The sequence below is a fragment of the Gossypium arboreum genome, chromosome 10, assembly GCF_025698485.1.
Source record: "Gossypium arboreum isolate Shixiya-1 chromosome 10, ASM2569848v2, whole genome shotgun sequence".
Taxonomy (NCBI): domain Eukaryota; kingdom Viridiplantae; phylum Streptophyta; class Magnoliopsida; order Malvales; family Malvaceae; genus Gossypium; species Gossypium arboreum.
Genome location: NC_069079.1, coordinates 17,304,063 through 17,324,256, shown reverse-complemented (window position 1 = coordinate 17,324,256; position 20,194 = coordinate 17,304,063). Strand labels below are relative to the sequence as shown.

The window sequence follows — 20,194 nt, the reverse complement described above, 5'->3', positions numbered from 1 at the left end:
TGACGATCCCCGAGCTGTAGCTTCCAAATGAGATCTATAAAACAGAGGAAACAAAGTAAACGGAGTAAGCATTACAATGCTTAGTAAGTTTTAAGCGGTGTCAACAGATAACAATCAAATTATAACATAGTTGTTCGTATTTTTATTTCACTCTTTCTTCGGGCATACCATCCCTTTACCGAATATGCACATCTCATCATATATAATAGGCAGATAAATTCTCACTTGATAGTGATCTCTTATAAACATAGGTACATTACATATTTTCACCTAACTTTCCACATTGACCAAATGCACAATAATCATAGAACAGTCTTATTGCGTTACTCACATATGCATCACATAACGACCTTGGACTAGCTTAAATATAATCTCAAAATACATACCTGACCAACTTAACGCATTGAACGTATTTATTACCAATTGTTACTATGAAGTCGTATAATCTTATGCTTTACTCGAATCTTCAGCGAAACCTTTAGCTCGAATAGTACCCACACGTAGTTATCGGGTCTTACCCGGACGAAATCTCCACACGTAGTCATCGGGACTTACCGGGACATAATCTCCACACGTAGTCATCGGGTCTTACCCGGAATATATTTCCAAGTTTCATGTACATTTAATCACATGTTACAACATTCACATCAACTGTCATATTTGTAATTCATTTGCCTCATCAAATATCTAATAATACACACCTTTCACATTTGGTCATTCGGCCACAATATACACACATCTCCTACATATTTCACATTAGCCATTCGGCTTTACCAAATATACATATCTCATACATATTTCACACTAGCCATTCGGCTTTACCACATATACATATCTCATACATATTTCACTCTAGCCATTCGGCTTTACCACATATACATATCTCATATATATTTCACATTAGCCATTCGGCTTTACCACATATATATATCTCATACATATTTCATATTAGCCATTCGGCTTTACCACATATACATATCTCATACATATTTCACACTAGCCATTTGGCTTTACCACATATACATATCTCATACATATATCACACTAGCCATTCGGCTTTACCACACATATATATCTCATACATATTTCATATTAGCCATTCGGCTTTACCACATATACATATCTCATACATATTTCACACTAGCCATTCGGCTTTACCACATATAAATATCTCATACATATATCACACTAGCCATTCGGCTTTACCACACATATATATCTCATACATATTTCAGATTAGCCATTCGGCTTTACCACATATACATATCTCATACATATTTCACACTAGCCATTCGGCTTTACCACATATACATATCTCATACATATATCACACTAGCCATTCGGCTTTACCACACATATATATCTCATACATATTTCATATTAGTCATTTGGCTTTGCCACATATACATATCTCGTACATATTTCACACTAGCCATTCGGCTTTACCACATATACATATCTCATACATATATCACACTAGCCATTCGGCTTTACCACACATATATATATATTTATCTTGTACATCAATTTCAGCAATAGCTTATAAGCAACTCAAATAGTTTCATCAATGTTTACAACAAAATCACATATTCACTACAAGCTGTTTTCCTGAGCAATAGTCACTAAATTATTTATAACTGGAGCTACAAAACTCAAAATCAATTGCCGTTAATTTTCTCTAAATATATACTCATATATCTTCCATCTATAAAATTTTCAGAATTTTAGGTTTGGCCAATCAATACCAGATTTTTCTTAAAATTTCCCCTGTTTCACTGTTTGACTAATCTGACCAGTCTTCACTACGAATCAAATTTCTCATTGTACAGAATTCAAAATATGTTCTATTTGATTTCATTTGAAACTATACTCATTAAGGAGTCTAAGCATATAAATTTTATCTTATAACCATTTTTGTAAAAATTATAATGATTTTCTAAAAACAGAACAGGGGATTTGAGTCATTCGACATTGTCTCATACAACTTTAAATATCTCTTTATAGGAAATTTCTTTGCTTACGGTCTCTTTTATAAGAAACTAGACTAATTAAGCTTTGATTACATATTTTATTCAGCCTATAATTCCACACCAACAATTTATAGTGATTTTCTAAAATCACATTACTGCTGCTGTCCTAAGCAAATTATTACAATTTGCTCTTAAATTTCCAAGTCTAAACACTTATGAACTTACCATTTGAGTTTAAGACATATCATGGCCACATCATATCTTATTAAATCAACTCATTATGTCCTATTATGATTGAATTTACTCAACGTTTAATCACTTAAAACTTACCTCGGAAGTGGTCGACGACTAGATATCCACGGCTATTCGTTTACTTTCTCTTTTCCCCTATCCGACTTTGATCCTCTTTGCTCTTAAGCTTAAGTAAAACAATAGATTTGCTTAAGTACTTAACTAATATTATTCACTTAACAATCACATTTGGCAATCACATATCATTTAATCTGTATCTAAAATAATAGATTTCAATATGTATCATATTTAATAAAACATGCCATGACTCGATTTCATGCTTATTTAATTTATATCTAATTCACATTCACAAGCAAGGAGTCACTTAATTTATCATGCTTCCTTATACATGAATTTAATCATATTGCCGAATGTCCTTATGTGTACATGGTACATACATAAGGCATATATATATATATATATATATATATATATATACCTATATATGACCATTGAAATTTAAACATTTAATCATAATCGGCAAGCTTTATTTCAACTATTTAAGGTGCAAACATCAATTAACAAACAAACATTATCAACCCATTTTTATTACACGTTTTCCCCAACTTAACACCCCAAATTATGAAACTTTAACAAGTTTAAAACTCATCTAATGACCATTTATAAACTAAGGCATCAACCATTCAAATTCAACTCATCACAACATGGCGAATACACATTTCTCCTACTTCCATTCTAAATAAAAGTTTATCAAGCTTCCATCTTCATTTAACTATGTACCATTTAGAACTATCAATACTTTACACCCTTTAACAAATTATAATCAATTGCCAAATGCATCTTTGACAATTTAAACCACGCATAACTCAAATTCTTACAATTTAAGCTTAGAAATTTCTATTCATGTAAATTTTAGCAACATGGAGTCCATTAAACACTCCAAAATTCCATTTGAACAACAATTGTTCAACCTTCTAGCATAATTTCAATCTGGATGACAAGCATTATTTAACATTAATTTGTTTTATTAGACCATCCGAATAGCTTAATTAACACCAATTTATAGCCCTTGAACAATGAATTAAACCCATTCGATTAGCAACAAAACTAATATTTAACAACCATTGTTTTCTTTTATTTCAAACATGCGTGAGACCAATTCCTCCACATATTACAGCACCTTCAAATCAGCATTTACATGCTGGAACAATTTGTTTTCAAGCTGCAGTTTCAATGATCATTTATGCATTTAATTGTCAAATTGTTACGTCACTACTAACAACTGAAACTTAGTAAGAATAACATAATATTTTAGCTATTAGACTCAATTTATCAACCCTAATCGGCATGAAAATAGAACCATTAATTTGTTCAAATTTTGGACAGACATAACGAAGGCACAAAATTAGACAGTAGTAATTTTTACAACTAATCAAAGAGCTTTTCTTTTCTACAACCCGCATTCATGCCTTCCAACCACAATCCATCATCATTTTTCTTTACAACAAAGTTAAAGATAGAGGGGAGCTTAGAAAGCTTACCAACTTAGGATACAACTCTTAAACAAGCTAAATCCTTAGTTTTCTTCAACATGCAAACTGTCTCCATTTTTCTTTTTGTTCTGACCCTCTTCTTCTTCTTCGATGGATTACTGAGTTACTTGAAATTTCAGCTACCTAACTAGCTAAAATCATAGTTTTTCCTCCTTCTAGCCATCTTCTAAGCCAAAATTAAAGCAACCCAACTTTCTTCTTCCTCCCTCAAGTCACGGCAATGGAGGAGCAAGGGTGAGACAACTTTGGTTTCTCCTCTCATTAACTAGTATTTTATTATTTCTCACACAACATTTTAACACAAAATGTTTATAATATGTTTTAACCCATAGCATGGCCAGCCACTACCTAACATTTTGGGTAATTTGACATGCAAGTACAAGCATTTTCTAACATGCATTAATAGATCCTTATAGATTAACCTATCACATTTCAAAAGTGTCACACATAAGTCCTATTTAATAAAATTCACTTTCAATTAACAAAATTCAAACATGCAATTTTCACACATGCATATATACATATAATAAGCATTAAGTATGACGGTTAATTATTTTTATGACTCGGTTTTGTGGTCCCGAAACCACTTTCAGACTAGGGTCACATTAGGGGTGTCACAGATGATGTAGGTGAAGCGATCAGACATCTCCTTGATTCCTTCCTCCTGTTTTGCCCTAAACAACTCATAATCAAGGATGAGAAGGTTTATCTCGGACTCCTTAACTATACTTGTCCCTTCATGGGTGACTTCAAGCTTGTCTCATATTTCTTTTGTATTGTCACATAATGAGATTCTATTTACTCATTTGGACTAAGAGCACAAAATAGAGTGTGCATAGCTTTCACATTTAATTGCACCTTCTTGATATCATTATCATCTCATTCACTCTCTTCTTTTGGAACAACAACATCTTTGACCCTCTTTATTGGAAAGGATAGCATATTTGTAATTATCCTCAAAACTTCATAGTCATTAGCTTGGACGAATAACTTCATTCTTGTTCTCCGATATGAGTAGTTGGTGCCATTGAATAAAAGAGGCCTCATGGTGGAATACCTTAATTTTTTCCCAATGCCATGAAGCAAATTTCTTAACTTATGGCTTCCATCTTAGATATCTTGAGGATATTTTCTCTTGGTGGTAAAATTATCTCTAGAGTTCTAACTCTGATACCAATTATTAATATCAAAATACACCAAGAGGGGATGAATTAGTGTATTAAAATGCTTTCGGGAAATTTTGGAAATAAAACAACTCAAGTATTTATAATGGTTCGACCTCAATTGCCTCCACTACCTTAGCTTCCCTCAACTAAGGATTTCCCAAATCCACTAGATTTGAACCTTTAAGGACAAAGTTTAACCTTACAAATTCCTATCTTTTCAAAGGTAAGATAGAACTACTGTAACAGCCCGTTTTTAGCTAAATCAGAACAGTGGTTTCAGGACCACAAATTTGACATAAAAAATTATTTTTTATTTTTATTTTTATTTTTACAGCATGATATTAGAGTTGTGTGAAAATTTCATGAAGAAATTTTACCGTTTAAGTGTTTAATTTGGTAAAAAATGACTAAATCGCGTAAAACTTGTGCTCTATTAGTTAAAAGTATCAATTGGCTATGAAATTAAATAGTTAATGGTTTCATGTTGCAAATAGCCCTTTTATAATGCAAGTGGACAGTTCTATGCATGAAATAGTGAATTTTTAATGTTTTAATCAAAGGATATTTTGGTAAATTAGTTAATAAATTAAGTTTAATAAAACAAAATAACACATGCATTTTTATTTCTCTTGTTTCTTTAACCGAAAATGGAAGAACAGGAAGCCATAATAGCTTGAAGCATTCAACCATGGAGAATTGAATGCATGTAAGCTCAATTTTGTTTCGTTTTTAATAATTTCTACGCTTTTGAGTTCGTTGCAGCTTAACCTAGCTAGCCCGTATCTCCATTTTCGAAATTGTTATAGATTTTTTGAGATTCCATTGATGAATATTCATGATTTTTGATGATTGATGATGAAATATGGAAGTTGGATGATAGTTTTACATATTTTACAAAGTGATTTTGAGTAAAAATTCAAATTACGTACTAAATTGTGAAATTATGAAATTATGTGGTTAAAAGTATGAATAAAGTAAAAATATGGGCTGATTTATGATATATTAAAATTTGGATAGCATGGGTTGTCCTTAATTGCATGAAATTGTGATTTTATGTGATAGGGACTAAATTGCAAAAATGTAAAATAATAGGGGAAAAAGTGTAATTTTGCCTAAATGTGTAAATTGTGTTAAATTGAATGAATTAATGATTAAATAAGCTAATTTTTCTTATAACTAGATTGAGAAAAGTGAAATACGGGTTTAGATCGTGGAAAAGATAAAGTATCGAACTAGTCAATCCGTTCTGTCGTTTTAATGATCGAGGTAAGTCCGTATGCAATAAGCATTGTTATATTTATGCTTTTAATGCTTTGATATCGTATAAATCATATATATGTGACTATTGTTATGTTTGATGACATATCGGCTAAATATGGCACTTAGTACGAGGTTCGGTATAGCTTCGGCTAAATTTGGCACTCAGTGTGCGATTTGAGATAGCTTCGGCTATGTACAGAACTTAGTGTGCGGGACATCAAATATGGCACTTAGTGTGCGAAATATTGAGAATGGCACTTAGTGTGCGAAATATCGAATGATTCAATAGGCATAGTCAAGGTAAGAATGAAAGTACAATCGAAATAAGTAATACAGGTACGTACAAAACTTAGGAGAGAATCAAATGAAAGTGGTGAGTTATAATGTATCATGTATCTAAAATGCAAAAGATCTATGTATAAGTACGTTTCATGCCAAAATGCGTTTATTTGGCTATAATGAGGTATGATTTGAATGATATGTGAGATATGAGTTAAATTTGTGTTAATTAAATATACATATGGCATATATGGTGCGAAATATCGTTATTTAATGATATATATAACATGATTCGTATTTACTAAATAAGACGTGTTGGAAATTGGAATGAATCAAGTTACTTGTATACATGTTTATTCATGAATATGTAAATGCAAATGAATTGGTAAGAATGTGATAGATATATATGAGCAATGATATGAGTAAACAAGTGAAACTCTTGGTTAACTATGTAAATGAATTCATGTTATAAAGGTGAAAACATATGAGGACATTATAAGTTATGAAAATGTTTAATATGTGTTTATTCAATAAGTTGAGTTTATTAACATACGAGCTTACTAAGCTTTATAGCTTGCTTTGTGTTATCTTTTCTATGTTTTATAGTGATCCAGATGTTCGCTCGGGTTGGAAGTCAGCAGAGATCGCATCACACTATCCGGTTTTGATTTCAGTATTTATACACTTATGACTTGGTTATATGGCATATATAGGCTTGAGTCTTTTGGATAAAGGTTTTGGTGATGTATTTGGTCATTTTATATGGCTTAATAATGACTTATGTTTGATATGTAATTTACCTTGTGTAATGGCATAATTTGGTATGGTTGGTGATGTTCAAGATGAGCATTTGGTCATTTGGTATATGTTGAGTATTTACTTATGAAAAACATGAATTTGGACTTAATAAGTGAATGGTTAATAGATGACTTATAAGTCAAGCTTTGTGTATGATTGATGATGATAAAATACATATTTGAAATAGGTTGAATTAATGAATGTGATATGTGTTTTGGTATGTAATGGAATAGGTGTAAAATGAGAAATGAATCATGCTAGTTTTGGTATGTGTTTTGTATAGGAAATGGTTATGATTTAAGTTGATGAAATGGAGGGAATTGGTATAACATATTTGGTGCAAAAAATAACATGTTTTGGCTGACTATTAATGTATTAAAATGGTGTAAAATGTTGTGTTTTAGGTATGCATGAGAAGGGTGAGAAATGTGGCTTAAACCAAGCCTATTTTCACTCCACACGGCTGAGCATACAGGCATGTGGCTCGACTGTGTGTGACACATAGCCTTGGTACACAGTCGTGTGTCCCCTAGGGTAGCCCTTCAAAATTAAGTCAGTATACCCTACAAGTTTGGCACGGTCTAGACACACGGGTGTGTCAACTGGCCTTGTGTGAGGCATACGGCCTGGTACATGGGTGTGTGGTCAGCCGTGTGACCCAAGTCAGTAACCCCTTTAGATTTCACACGGTCTGGCACACAGGCGTGTACTCGGCCGTGTGGTACAAGTCAGTATATATGCCATGTTTTCACGCAGTCTGTGACACGGGCGTGTTTGGTGGCCGTGTGAGGCACACGGCCTGTTCACACAGGCATGTGACCCTTATATGTTGAAAAATTTTCTAAGTTCCTCAAAGTTTGCAAATGTTTTTGGTTTAGTCATGAACCACTTCTAAGCATGTTTTAAGGTCACGTAGGACCTTATAAGGGACAATGTGAATGATTTGATTTGATTTCAATTATGAATGCTTAAATGTATGTAAATGAGGTGTGTTATTCGGTAATGCCTCGTAACCCTATTCCGACGACGGATACAGGTTAGGGATGTTACAACCACTTCCCTTTAAGGTTTTCTACCCAAAACCTTAAGTAACACCTCACAAATGAGAGAAAATAATGATGAATAAGATGATACCTCTAAAATATAGATAATCAATAATTAAGATTCTCACATAAAGTTACAACACTTGAAAGAATGATAGAAAACTTAACCTATAAGTGTGTACAAGAAATATTTAGTAAAAGATTGTGAAAGTTTGAAATTTTGAGTTCTTAAAATTTAGGCACTTGTTTCTATATTATTAATGAAAAGCATTAACTTTGTATTTAAATCCTCTAACAACCTTGTGGACATTTGTAGCCGTTAGAAACAAAATAGAGTCGTTATAGCCATAAAAACTTGCATTAAATGCAGTCTGCATCTTCATTGTATCGATAGAAATCCTTCTAAAATATGATCATTGGGCTCGTTGTATCAGTAGAGGTCCTCTTGTACCGATAGAACTTTGAGGTTTCAACTAACTTTGGCTACTGCCTTGACTTGTCTAAGTAGAAGTCCTTAAGGTATCGTTAGAACTCTGGTTGTATCGATAGGTCGGACCAAGGGGTCGATAGAGACTCCAGGCCAAAACTACCTTGCATACTTGAATGCGTTCTATCGATAAAAGTTTGGGTTGTATCGGTAGAACCTAGAGTTGTACGGTAGAATTCTGTAGCCTTTTCAAAGTCTTTCCATCTTGAGTTCTACGATACTTGTCCTCCTAAGTATCAATAGAAGTCCTTCAAACTTCAAAAACTCGTTAAAAATTAAGTTAATTTAAGGCTTTTTAAATGTTTATCTTGTCCAACACTTTGAAAATAAGTTTAAGGACTTATAAACAATTTTTGCCAATCTAAGTAGGGGATTTTAATATACCTTTTGTTATATCAAAATACATGAAAAATTAGAGCTAACATAATATAAACATGAAAATTTGATTTTGTTTCAATTATATGTATAAAATTTTAATTTTGATTTTTTGTATACATTAAGAAAATAGATTCAATTATTTTTATTAATAAATATATTTATTTATGTATACAATAATTAAACTTAAAATAGTGCCATGTGAGTAGTATGTAAAAATTGATTAAAATAAAAATGTCATACATGCATATGTGGAAAATTAAAAATTTTGTATAACAATATATATTAATAGTGGAGAGTAAAATTCGATGTGAGTTGGGAAAATCGAAAAAAATTAGTCTTGTAATTATCAAATCTAGTTATTTGGTTTTTTAATCAACTCAAATAAGTAATTCAGTTTTAGAGTTCGAATCGAGTTAAATTTTATAACTTACATAATTTGAATAACCCAAATAACAAATTGGTGTATATACCACTTGAATCCTGTCAATTTAGAAAAATGAACAAATTGATTTCTCTCAAACAAAATTACAAAATATTTAAAATATTCTTTAAAATATTTTTATAAAAATGATAGATTTTAAAAATTCTAAAATTATATAAAAATTTAAATTATAAAAAATGTTTTTTCCCAAAATGACAAATTTAAGGCATTAAAGAATTAAATTTTCAAATCAAGATTATCGTGAGGGTATCTTGTTTTTTTTTCTTTTAAAATAGTTTTTAAATATATATGATTTTAAATTTATATACTCTAATTTATAATTATTTATATTGTTAATAATATTTTAATTTGATTTTTATTTTTTAAATTTAACTTAAAAATATTATTTAACTTAAAGTTTATTTCACTTAGGTGGATTTGAACAAATAAAATTAAAATAATAGAATAGAACTCATATACAGTAAACGAAAACATTGCATTTGGATTGAATTTTGGGTTCATTTCCATTTGCTTTGCTGATTGTACCTAACCCTAGTAAGATTCTAACCCAAATACGACCTATCTTAGTTTTATTTAAAGGTATGGGAAACTTTGCTAGCCAGCTCCTTCTAAAATCTTCTCTTTCATCTCTCTCTTTCACCTGAAAATACCTCCTCCGTCTTCTTCTTTTCACAATTTTCTTTTCTCGATGAACAGTCTTTTAGACTACTATAATTTAATTATAATGTAAAAAAAAAAAAAGAATTCATAATTTTATATATTTTGATTCTCATGGAAGCTTTGATTGTTGGGTATTTTAGGTTTTGTTTATTTTTCTTGTTATGTCTATTGTTGGATGGGAACTGAGAGTAAGAAAGAAACTGTGTTAAAGAAGAACAAAAATGGTGGAGAAGTTAAGACAGGACAGTGGTTGTTGTTTTCATGTTGTAAACTATTACAACTTTGTACAATTTGGTCTTGTTTTAAACAAGGCAGTTTGAGTTTCAATCTTAGTTGAATCTCTTTTAACAACAACATCCATTGAAAATCTTTTAAAGAAAAAAAAAAGATTGTTGATTTCATCATTAAGTTCATCATCAACCATGAAGAGACTTGGCAGCTCAGATTCATTGAGTGCTTTGATGTCAATCTGCCCAACTTCAGGTCTAATAAAACAAACCCAACTTTTATTACCAAAAAATAAAAGATCTTTGATGTTCATCAGCGTCTTAATTGTTGATATGTTTTGATTTGGTACAGATGAACGTAGTCCAAGAAACAACAATGTTTACAGTCGAGAGTTTCAGTCGATGTTAGAAGGATTCGATGAAGAAGGTTGTTTTGAAGAATTAACAGTCGGCCATGGCGGGGGTGCCAAGAAGAGACGATTAAGTGTGGATCAAGTGAAGGCATTGGAGAAGAATTTTGAAGTTGAAAACAAACTCGAACCCGACAGAAAATCGAAACTAGCTCAAGAACTTGGGTTGCAGCCACGACAAGTTGCTGTCTGGTTTCAAAACCGACGTGCTAGATGGAAAACAAAGCAATTGGAAAGAGATTATGGAGTTCTTAAGACCAGTTATGAATCTCTTAAGCTCAATTATAGTAACCTCCGCCATGAAAATGAAGATCTTCTCAAACAGGTAATTATTAATAACAATTATTCATTTATCTTAGTAAGACTGGGAATCTCTTTGAGTTTAATTTGTAAAGCAAAGTTGAAGGTATGAAAATGATGCAGATTAGTGAGCTGAAGGCAAAACTCATCAAGCCGCCGCCGGGTTCATCTTTGGGTACCTCATTGGAGCCGGCGGAAGTGAACTGCGAGAGCTTCAACGACGGCGGCGGCAATGGATCAGTTGGTGGTGGTGGCGACACCGTTTTCCCGGACTTGAAAGACGGATCATCAGATAGTGATTCGAGCGCTATCTTGAATGAAGAAAACAACAGCGGCGGAGACATGGAGGGGGGCAGCCCAAACAACGGGGCAGCTTCTTCACCGTCCTCCATGAATAACTGCTTCCAGTTGTTCAAAACAACGTATCAAACCCCGCAATTTGTGAAGATGGAAGAGCATGATTTCATCAGTAGTACTGCAGATGAAGTCTGCAATTTCTTTTCAGATGAACAAGCTCCAAGTCTTCAATGGTGGATCTAATCTAAATCAAACATATATGTATGTATGCAATTATGGGATTAAAGAAACGGAATGCAAGAGAATAAGGCAAACTCTCCAAGAATTTTGTCCGAAGAAGAAGAAGAAGAAGAGAGAAATTAATGGGTTGAAGTGGAGGCGGTAGAAGTTGAATTCAATACCCAATAGGTGGCGAGTGGCCAGTGCGGCGGTGCACCCGGTGGGCGAATGATTAGGTCGTAATTGGAAGCTTTTTTTTTTTTTACTGTTCTTCTACTGTAAATGGAAAAATCTCCAAAATCCATCAGAGGAAAAGTAAAGCTTTTTTTCCTTCTAATGGTGAAAAAGCTGAAAAAAAAATAAAGTAGATCATCAACATCATTTCTCTTAGAAAGTTGAAAATTTTAGGGCAGACATTTACCCCCTATCTCCAATTCAGAAACCTTAATATTATAATTATACCACCATTGCTCCCTTTTTCATGACACCAAATTCTTGGATTCCTCATCTCACAACTTAAACAATTGAGATAAATTTAACCTGGATTTGATTTATTTAATTCAGGTTGTCATGTAGCTAAGTTATCATTAAATTACAGTTAAAATATATTAATTTTACTATTCTTACATTCCGAAAATTGGGTTAGAAAAAATTAAGTTAGTGAAATTAAGAATGATCACATCTTGATTTTTTAAATTATGGTTGTGAAAATCATGTAAAATAATTTAATTTGGTTTAGTGGTTAGATATTGTGCTTGTTTATGAGAGGTTTTGGATTCGAATCATTTTCCTTAAATTATGTTAACCTTGGTTGTTTTGGTTTAAAATTAATTTTCACTCAACTTGTGTCAAGAGTGAGCCTGTTCGTTTAATAGTAAAGTGTTGGCTTACTCATTGATCTTATGTTTGAATCCCTATATGAGCAAATGGCAATATTTTTGCAATTTCTTACTGTGCTGCCCATTTGTTGGAGTTTGGATTAAATTTAAACTATTGAAAGTCTAATAAGTTATCAGAAAATCAATTGGATAGATAATATGAGTATTTTTTTTTTATTTTTTATTTTTGTAATTCCTAAAAAGAAATTGCTTTGTTGGGCATGTTCACTCAGTCTCTCCTCTTCTCACTTTTCGTGTTTTCTTTTCCCCTTTCTATTGTTGTTTGTTTGATCCTTCTCAAGTCCCTATACTTGATTTTTTTTATTTTCCAATTATTGCTTCAATAATCTTTTCTTGATAGCAATTGTTACTCCATCGTGTGTTGTCTATGTTTTGATTTCATTTGATGAAAGTTAGTGCCATATTTGGTTTTGAACGATTTAAAGAGTGTGGAGTAAGGAATGTGTGCTAAGATTTGTGCTTGTTTTCATGGTTTTGGCATTAGTTGTTATCTTCTTTATGTGATACAATTTTGGCCACTTTGAAATCATTCGTTTAGGCGAGGTTGGTAAATCACACAACTTACCTCCAATGAATTACGAGTTTTAAGGGACTGTCATGTTCGTTTGGGTAAGTGATTGATCACAAAAAGGATAAATTCTACTTTGTTAAAGAGTAGTGTTAATAGTTGTAATCGAATGAGTTAATTGGAATTTAGTGAATCGTTACTAAAATTAGTCATTTTAATAATGTTTTTAGGTTCTGAAAATCTTGTGGTTGGATTTGCATCGAAAAACAATTAGGTGTGTAATAGAAAACTCATAAAACAGCGAACAGAACGATGTCAATTGTTGACATCACACGGTCGTGTGGCAGACCGTGTGAGCCACACAGTTTGGGTCAATTAGGCCATGTGGGCCACACGAGCGTGTGTGAAGTCGCGTGGGCCCATTTTCTAAAAATTTTTAGCTAGGGTTGTTTTGATTTGTGATGTGTATTTAACCACTCCGTAAGGTTTGTACTATATAAAAATGACTTGAAAACATTATATTTGATAGTTTGATATTGTAGGTAATGTGAAATATGTAAACATGTTCTATTTACGGATGAATTCGATGGCATGTTCTGTTGTGCTATGTTTGTATATAAGCATATGATATCTGATTATGTTAATTTGTAAATCTCTGAATCTACTGTGTAACCATGCATGTGACGTTATGGCAAATTGATTTGCTTATCTTGGATTTGTAATACTTCTATTTTGTAAAGCGTGGAATGCCATGCCTTCTGGTTTTTGTTGTTGTACGACTGCATGTCTTACATGCTTTTCATTCTGATTCTTTATATTCATGTCATGTCACATTGCATGGGGTTTGGGATAATATGGTAAGAAGAAAGTTTTGTAGTTTAATGATCTGCACTATTTGGTGGTTTAACCACATTTCTGTTTTGGCAGCTTAACTGCATTTATGGTGGCTTGACCACATACATCTATTTTAGCAGCTTGGCTACAATATAATGGCTTGACCACATATATGATTTGGCAATTTTAATTGCAATTCTAGTGGCATTGTCCACAATTATCTGTTGGCATGATTTTGTTGGACGAGTTATGGGGAACTCTATTTTGGTGTGTAGCAGAGTTGGAGAGGAAGTTCACTGAAAAATCTACATTATGGTTTTCTAAAAAATACTGCATTAACATAATCATGCATTCTCAGTTTTGTGTAATTGATCGTTATGAAATTCTCTATAATACTCTAATTTGTATATTGTGTTATGTATGATCTCTGTTTGAGTTTAGTTACACACTAATCTTTATAGCCCACCCATTTGTTTTATCTTTGACTTTTCAAGTAATCTTTGAGTTTAGGATCGAACGGCGTGTGGGAGCTAAGATTGTTTCTTGGTTAATTTAATATGATGGTTTACATTTTCACTTTTCTGGATTTTTGAACAGTAAATCTATTTGTGGGTTTTGTTTTGGTTTTTTTTTATTGGTCAGATTTTGATATTTTCAACATTAAACTGCAAAATCATTTGAATTACCAAACTAAAATTTGGTTTTCAAAACTAAAACTTTGGAAATTTTCGCTGCAAGAAGAATTGAGTAATCACTTAAATGCCTTTTTGTAAGTGAATAAATAGTTTTTAACGAACGTTGCTAAAAACGAGAAATGGCTTACCAAAATTAATACTTTCAAAACACATGATTTCAAAATCAAATTCTAGGTTTAAATATGCAACTCTGAACATAAGCTTTTCTAAACATTTGTAAGGGTTTTGTCGAAATGTATGCTTTCAAAATTCTCTCTATGTTTTTATTAAATCAAAAGTTTTAAACAAGTTAATGTAGTTCCCCAAGATCCAATCATAACACCTTGACCGAGTTTGGAGTGTTGCATTTAGTGGTATTAGAGCCAAGTTCAAAACTCAGGCTGTGATTCTTGAGTTAAAAATCTCCATGAAATATGTTTTAAATAAATTGAATTTCTGATTAACTTTGATATTTAAGGTTTATAAAAAGTGAGTATTCATATTTTGATTATTTGTATATTTAAGTCTATAAAAAGAGAATCCACGACTCTAACGCTGATCATGTAAGTATCTTTACTTTAGCTATACTAGATAAACTAGCAAAACTGTAGTGTTAAGATTACTCTACTTTAGCTAAAGATTGTGGTAATTTTGTAAAAAATCTATTAAAACTCTAGTCATGGGATTTTTAATAAACCTAAGCTAATTCATAAAATTTTTGAAATTGTAGATTAGTATAATGAGTACTTGTGGTCATGATGTGTGAGGGTGTGGTGGACATAGTCAAGTGACTCGAACCGAGTCCTCTTCTTGGGGCAATAAGCCCAATCTGAAAATTAGAGAGTATGCTAAGATGCCTGAATCTAAAGGTGATAATCAGGGAGCTGGGGACGCTGCTGTGCCCAAGATGTGTTTAGAGATTTAAAAAGGGTCAATGGGACCCAATTTGGATTTGTGGGTCAAGAGTTAGTGACTGAGTGACTTCAGTCGAATGAGATCAATGAAGTGAAAGAGATTAATCACTTTGAGTGTGAGGAAAAATGAAGGAATAAAAGGCAGAATAAGAGGTGTTCTGAACTTGCAGATTTGAATCCGCGACCTAGGAAGCGGGCCAGAATAGTCAGGCCTCAACGAGTTGAGGAAGTTGTGAATATGGATCAAGTTTTGATTTGTGTTTACTGTAATATGCGCCATCTGGGCGAATGTTGGAGGAAAATGAGGGCGTGTTTCAAATATGGGTTCGTTGAACATCGAGTTAGGTATTGTTCACGGCACTCTTTTAGTTAGATGCAAGCTTCAGCTCAGAAATGAAATCAGAGATGGCGATATGTGACTATGCGTCGAGAGGGTCGAGACGTATCTAGCAACAATACAGGTACTTTTATGATCCATTTCAACTGTACCTTGCTTTGATTAAGAACTGCTTGTATCCAAGTGTTTGTTGCAATGGTGTTTTATGAATCTGAGGTAGAGGAATTGTTAGCGATACTTCTGTAAAAAGTTTCTTGAGACTATTCGAGTTATTAGAAAATCAATTGGTTAGTAATATGGGTATTTTAATTTTAATTTTTTATTTTTAAAATTTCCAAAAAGAAACTGATTTGTTGGGTACGTTAACTTAGTCTCTCCTCTTTACGTTTTCTCTTCCCCTTTCTATTGTCGTTTATTTAATCCTTCTCAAGTCCTTATACTTGATATTTTTTTTTATTTACCAATTATTGCTTCAATAATATTTTATTGATAGCAATTATTACTCCATCGTATGTTGTTTGTACCTTGATTTCATTTGACGAAGGTTGGTGCCATATTTGGTTTTAAACGATCTAAACGGTGTCGGGTAAATAATGTGTGAAAAGATTTGTACTTGTTTTCATGGTTGTAGTATTAGTTGTTATTTTCTTTATGTGTTGCAATTTTGACCACTCCGAAATCATTAGTTTAGGCAAGGTTGGTGAATCACACGACTTACTTTTGGTGAATTAGGAGTTTCAGGGGACCGTCGTGTTCGTTTAGGTAACTGATTGATCACAAAAATAATAATAATAATAATAACTTATGTTTTGTTAAGGTGTAGTGTTAGCAATTGTGATCGAATGAGTTAATTGGAATTTAGTGAATTGTTACTAAAATTAGTCGTTTTAATGATGTTTTTGGGTTCTAGAAATCTCGTGGTTGGATTTGCATTGAAAAACGACCAAGTGTGTAACAGAAAACTCAAAAAATAGCGAACGACACGATGTTAGAAAATCAACTGTCGATGTCACATGGCCTTGTGGCAGACCATGTGATCCACACAGTTTGGGTCAATTAGGTCATGTGGGCCACACAGGTGTGTGTGAAGCCGTGTGGGCCCATTTTCTAAAAATTTTCACCTAGGGCCATTTTTATTTGTGATGTATATTTAGTCACTCCATATGGTCTTTACTGTATAAAATTGACTTGATCGTTATGAAATTCTCTGTGATACTCTGATTTGTATATTATGTTATGTATGGTCTCTGTTTAAGTTTAGTTACACACTGAGCTTTATAGGCTACCCCTTTGTTTTATTTCTGACTTTTCAGGTAATGTTTGAGTTTAGGATTGGACAGCATGCGAGAGCTTAGATTGTTTCTCGGTTAATTTAATATGATGGTTTACATTTTCACTTTTCTAGATTTTTGTACTGTAAATCTGTTTGTAGGTTTTAATTTTGTTTTTGTTCTATTGGTCGGATTTTGTAGTGGATTTTGATATTTTCAACGTTAAACTACAAAATCGTTTGAATTATCAAACTAAAATTTGGTTTTCAAAACTAAGACTTTAGAAACTTTCACTGCAAGAAGAATTAAGTAATCACTTAAATGCTTTTCTATAAGTGAATAAATAGTTTTTAACGGACTTTGCCTTAAAATGTGAAACGACCTGCCAAAATTCATACTTTTGAAACACACGATTTCAAAATCAAATTCTGGGTTTAAATAGGTGACTCTGGACATAAGTTTTTCTAAACATTTGTAAGGGTTTTGCCAAAATGTATGTTTTCGAAATGCTCTCTAAGTTTTATTAAATCAAAAGTTTTAAAGTTAATGTAATTCCTCAAGATCTGGTCATAATGTCTAGGCTGAATTTGGGGTATTACAAGATTTTTTTTATTGATTTCAATCCTTAACGTTATCAAATTTCTCAATTCAGATCAAAGGACAGTTAAAACCTATCGATTGGGAAATTCAATCAACCATATGCTATCACGTACCATGCAATGATGTCACAATGATGTTATGATTAAAAAAAACCTAAAAGCCTTTAAAATGAAAAAAAATTACAAAAATTTTAGACAATTACAAACTTTATTAAAACGCTAAAATATATAAAAAAAGTTTAATAGAATTTTTAAAATATATATTAGAAATTTTATTATTTTAAAATTTTATGGATCATATCTACTAGAGCATGAACATAATATTGTTGTATCTTGGAAGGATACCACCTAAAATAATAGCTAATTCAATCAATAACAATTTATAATTGATAGATTTTTTAGGTGATAAACTTAGATAATATTTTTCCAATTCTTTAAATAATGAAAAATAATATTATTTCAATTAAATAATAATTTAATTAATTATTAATTATTCCAAATATTTCATACTATCTCAAGACAAATTATTTGTTTCTTGACTAATATCTTAATTGTAAGTTTTTTTAAAAAAAAGTCAATGATAAAGCCAGAGGATTGGCATGGGCCCCAAATCCTTAAAATAGAAAATTTTCTATTTAGGTTATTTTATAATTTATATAATTTTAATAATGGTAAAATTGTACTTGCCCCAAAAATGATAAAAATTTAATTTAATCTTTTAAAAGTTATAAAGATATAGACTATTAAAATAGTAAAATTATATTTTTATTTTAATAAAATAAATAATTTAATTTTGTTTTTGCCCTGTTAAAAGTAAAATGGATATCTAAATATTAACATACTCATTCATTATCTTAAAATATTTGAAATCCAAATTTTGTTTGAATCTTTATATCTATTATCACAATTATAATTACAAATAAAACGCCTGCAAATATCTAAATATGTTATCATTCTCTTTATATCCACCACTATTATCATGTGTTTGACCATTTTAAAAATATTAGTACAAAATAAAAAAGCACGTGCACAATAATAAATTAAAAAGCTTACATCATAGATTAAATAGGAACCAAGTGAAATAAATATACTGCAACTCCAGACGCTACCTCGTTGACTCCAATGGTACGAGTAAACTAACCCATTAAACACCATCAACCATATTTTTTTGTTTCACTCCAAACCGCATTTCATTCGGGGATTTGAGTGTAAAAAAATTCAATATTGCTTTCATGTTATTTTGGTTAAAAAAAAGGGGGAATTTATTTAAGTAAAACTTATTATTTCTATATCATTTAAATAAATAGGCCCAAAATGATCATTCAAACACATCACAAAGTACACGATATTGCTTTTATTGTTTTTGTCATTTTAAAAATGAGGTTAAAATGTGAAATAAGTTTTTTAAAATTAATTAAGTCTTTCGTTAAAAATTACATTTAATTAAGCCATTTGAATCATGATTTGCACTTGGGCTTCGTTTGTTTCACTGAAAATGGCTTCCGAAAAATGATTTCTAGAAAAGTTAATATTTTCTAGTGTTTGAAATAATCTGTGTAAAATATTTTCTATTGTTTGATAGATTTCCTAAAACTATTTTATAAAGCGTTGTTTTCAATGAAACAAACATCCGTTTGAGATTTATGATAAAGAGTTAAGTAGTGAATTCATTATAAAGTGGTGTTAAGGTTAAATTATAGTAAATAATGAATCTTCATGATAATAAGGATTAAATTGTAAACTTTTGAAATTTATAATTGAAACAAGAGAAGTGATATACATGAAAATTTATTATGTGAAATAAGATATTATAATGAATTATTTGATTAAAGTCCTTATATGGTGAAAAATAAATTACATAGCAATAGAAACTAAATTAAAAATTGTACAAAAGTTTAAGTGTGAAACAATTTAATATGTGAATAAGGAAATTATGATTTAAGTTTAATGAATGTGTTATAAGATGATGAAATATGCATAAAGTATTATAAAAATGAAATTGTGGAAAATATGATAACAATGACTAAAATGTTAAACATGAGAAAATATGTGGATGAAATAATAGAAGTGAAATACATAGAAATTTGATATGTGAGATAAGATATTGAGATAAATTATGGGATTAAAGTGTAACAAGAAAGAAAATTGATTTAATATGATTAATTAGTGAATATTGAACTTTTATGACAAAAATGGACTAAATTGAAAAGTTATGAAAGTTTATAAGAAAATATTTGATAAGTGAAAAATGTAGTAGAGAATATAACATCTTGATGCTTTGACCCAATGCTGGGGTCGGGTATGGGGGTGTTATAGTGAACAGAGTTTTATCAATTTGAAAAATGTCGTACGAAAAAAATTGGTAAGACATTTTACGGGAATAAGGGGATAATTTTACATTGACCATCCTATTTTAC

The 20,194-nt window shown here is 31.3% G+C and overlaps 1 protein-coding gene across 1 annotated transcript; it reads left to right on the top strand.

Moving 5' to 3' along the window:
* The first annotated feature begins 10,200 nt into the window (after nt 1-10,200).
* LOC108489683 (homeobox-leucine zipper protein ATHB-6-like) lies at nt 10,201-12,135 on the top strand. Its single transcript, XM_017794382.2, has 3 exons — nt 10,201-10,771; nt 10,868-11,250; nt 11,349-12,135. The coding sequence occupies exons 1-3, from the start codon at nt 10,711-10,713 to the stop codon at nt 11,763-11,765; spliced, it is 861 nt and encodes a 286-aa protein (XP_017649871.1). The 5' UTR covers nt 10,201-10,710; the 3' UTR covers nt 11,766-12,135.
* The last annotated feature ends 8,059 nt before the right edge of the window (nt 12,136-20,194 follow it).

Bases quoted from the DNA above. Each gene is read 5' to 3' on its own strand.
- LOC108489683 (XM_017794382.2), top strand. From the start codon at position 10,711: ATGAAGAGACTTGGCAGCTCAGATTCATTGAGTGCTTTGATGTCAATC. The intron at 10,772-10,867 runs GTCTAATAAAAC...GATTTGGTACAG, and splicing joins GTCAATCTGCCCAACTTCAG to ATGAACGTAGTCCAAGAAAC. The intron at 11,251-11,348 runs GTAATTATTAAT...AAAATGATGCAG, and splicing joins ATGAAGATCTTCTCAAACAG to ATTAGTGAGCTGAAGGCAAA.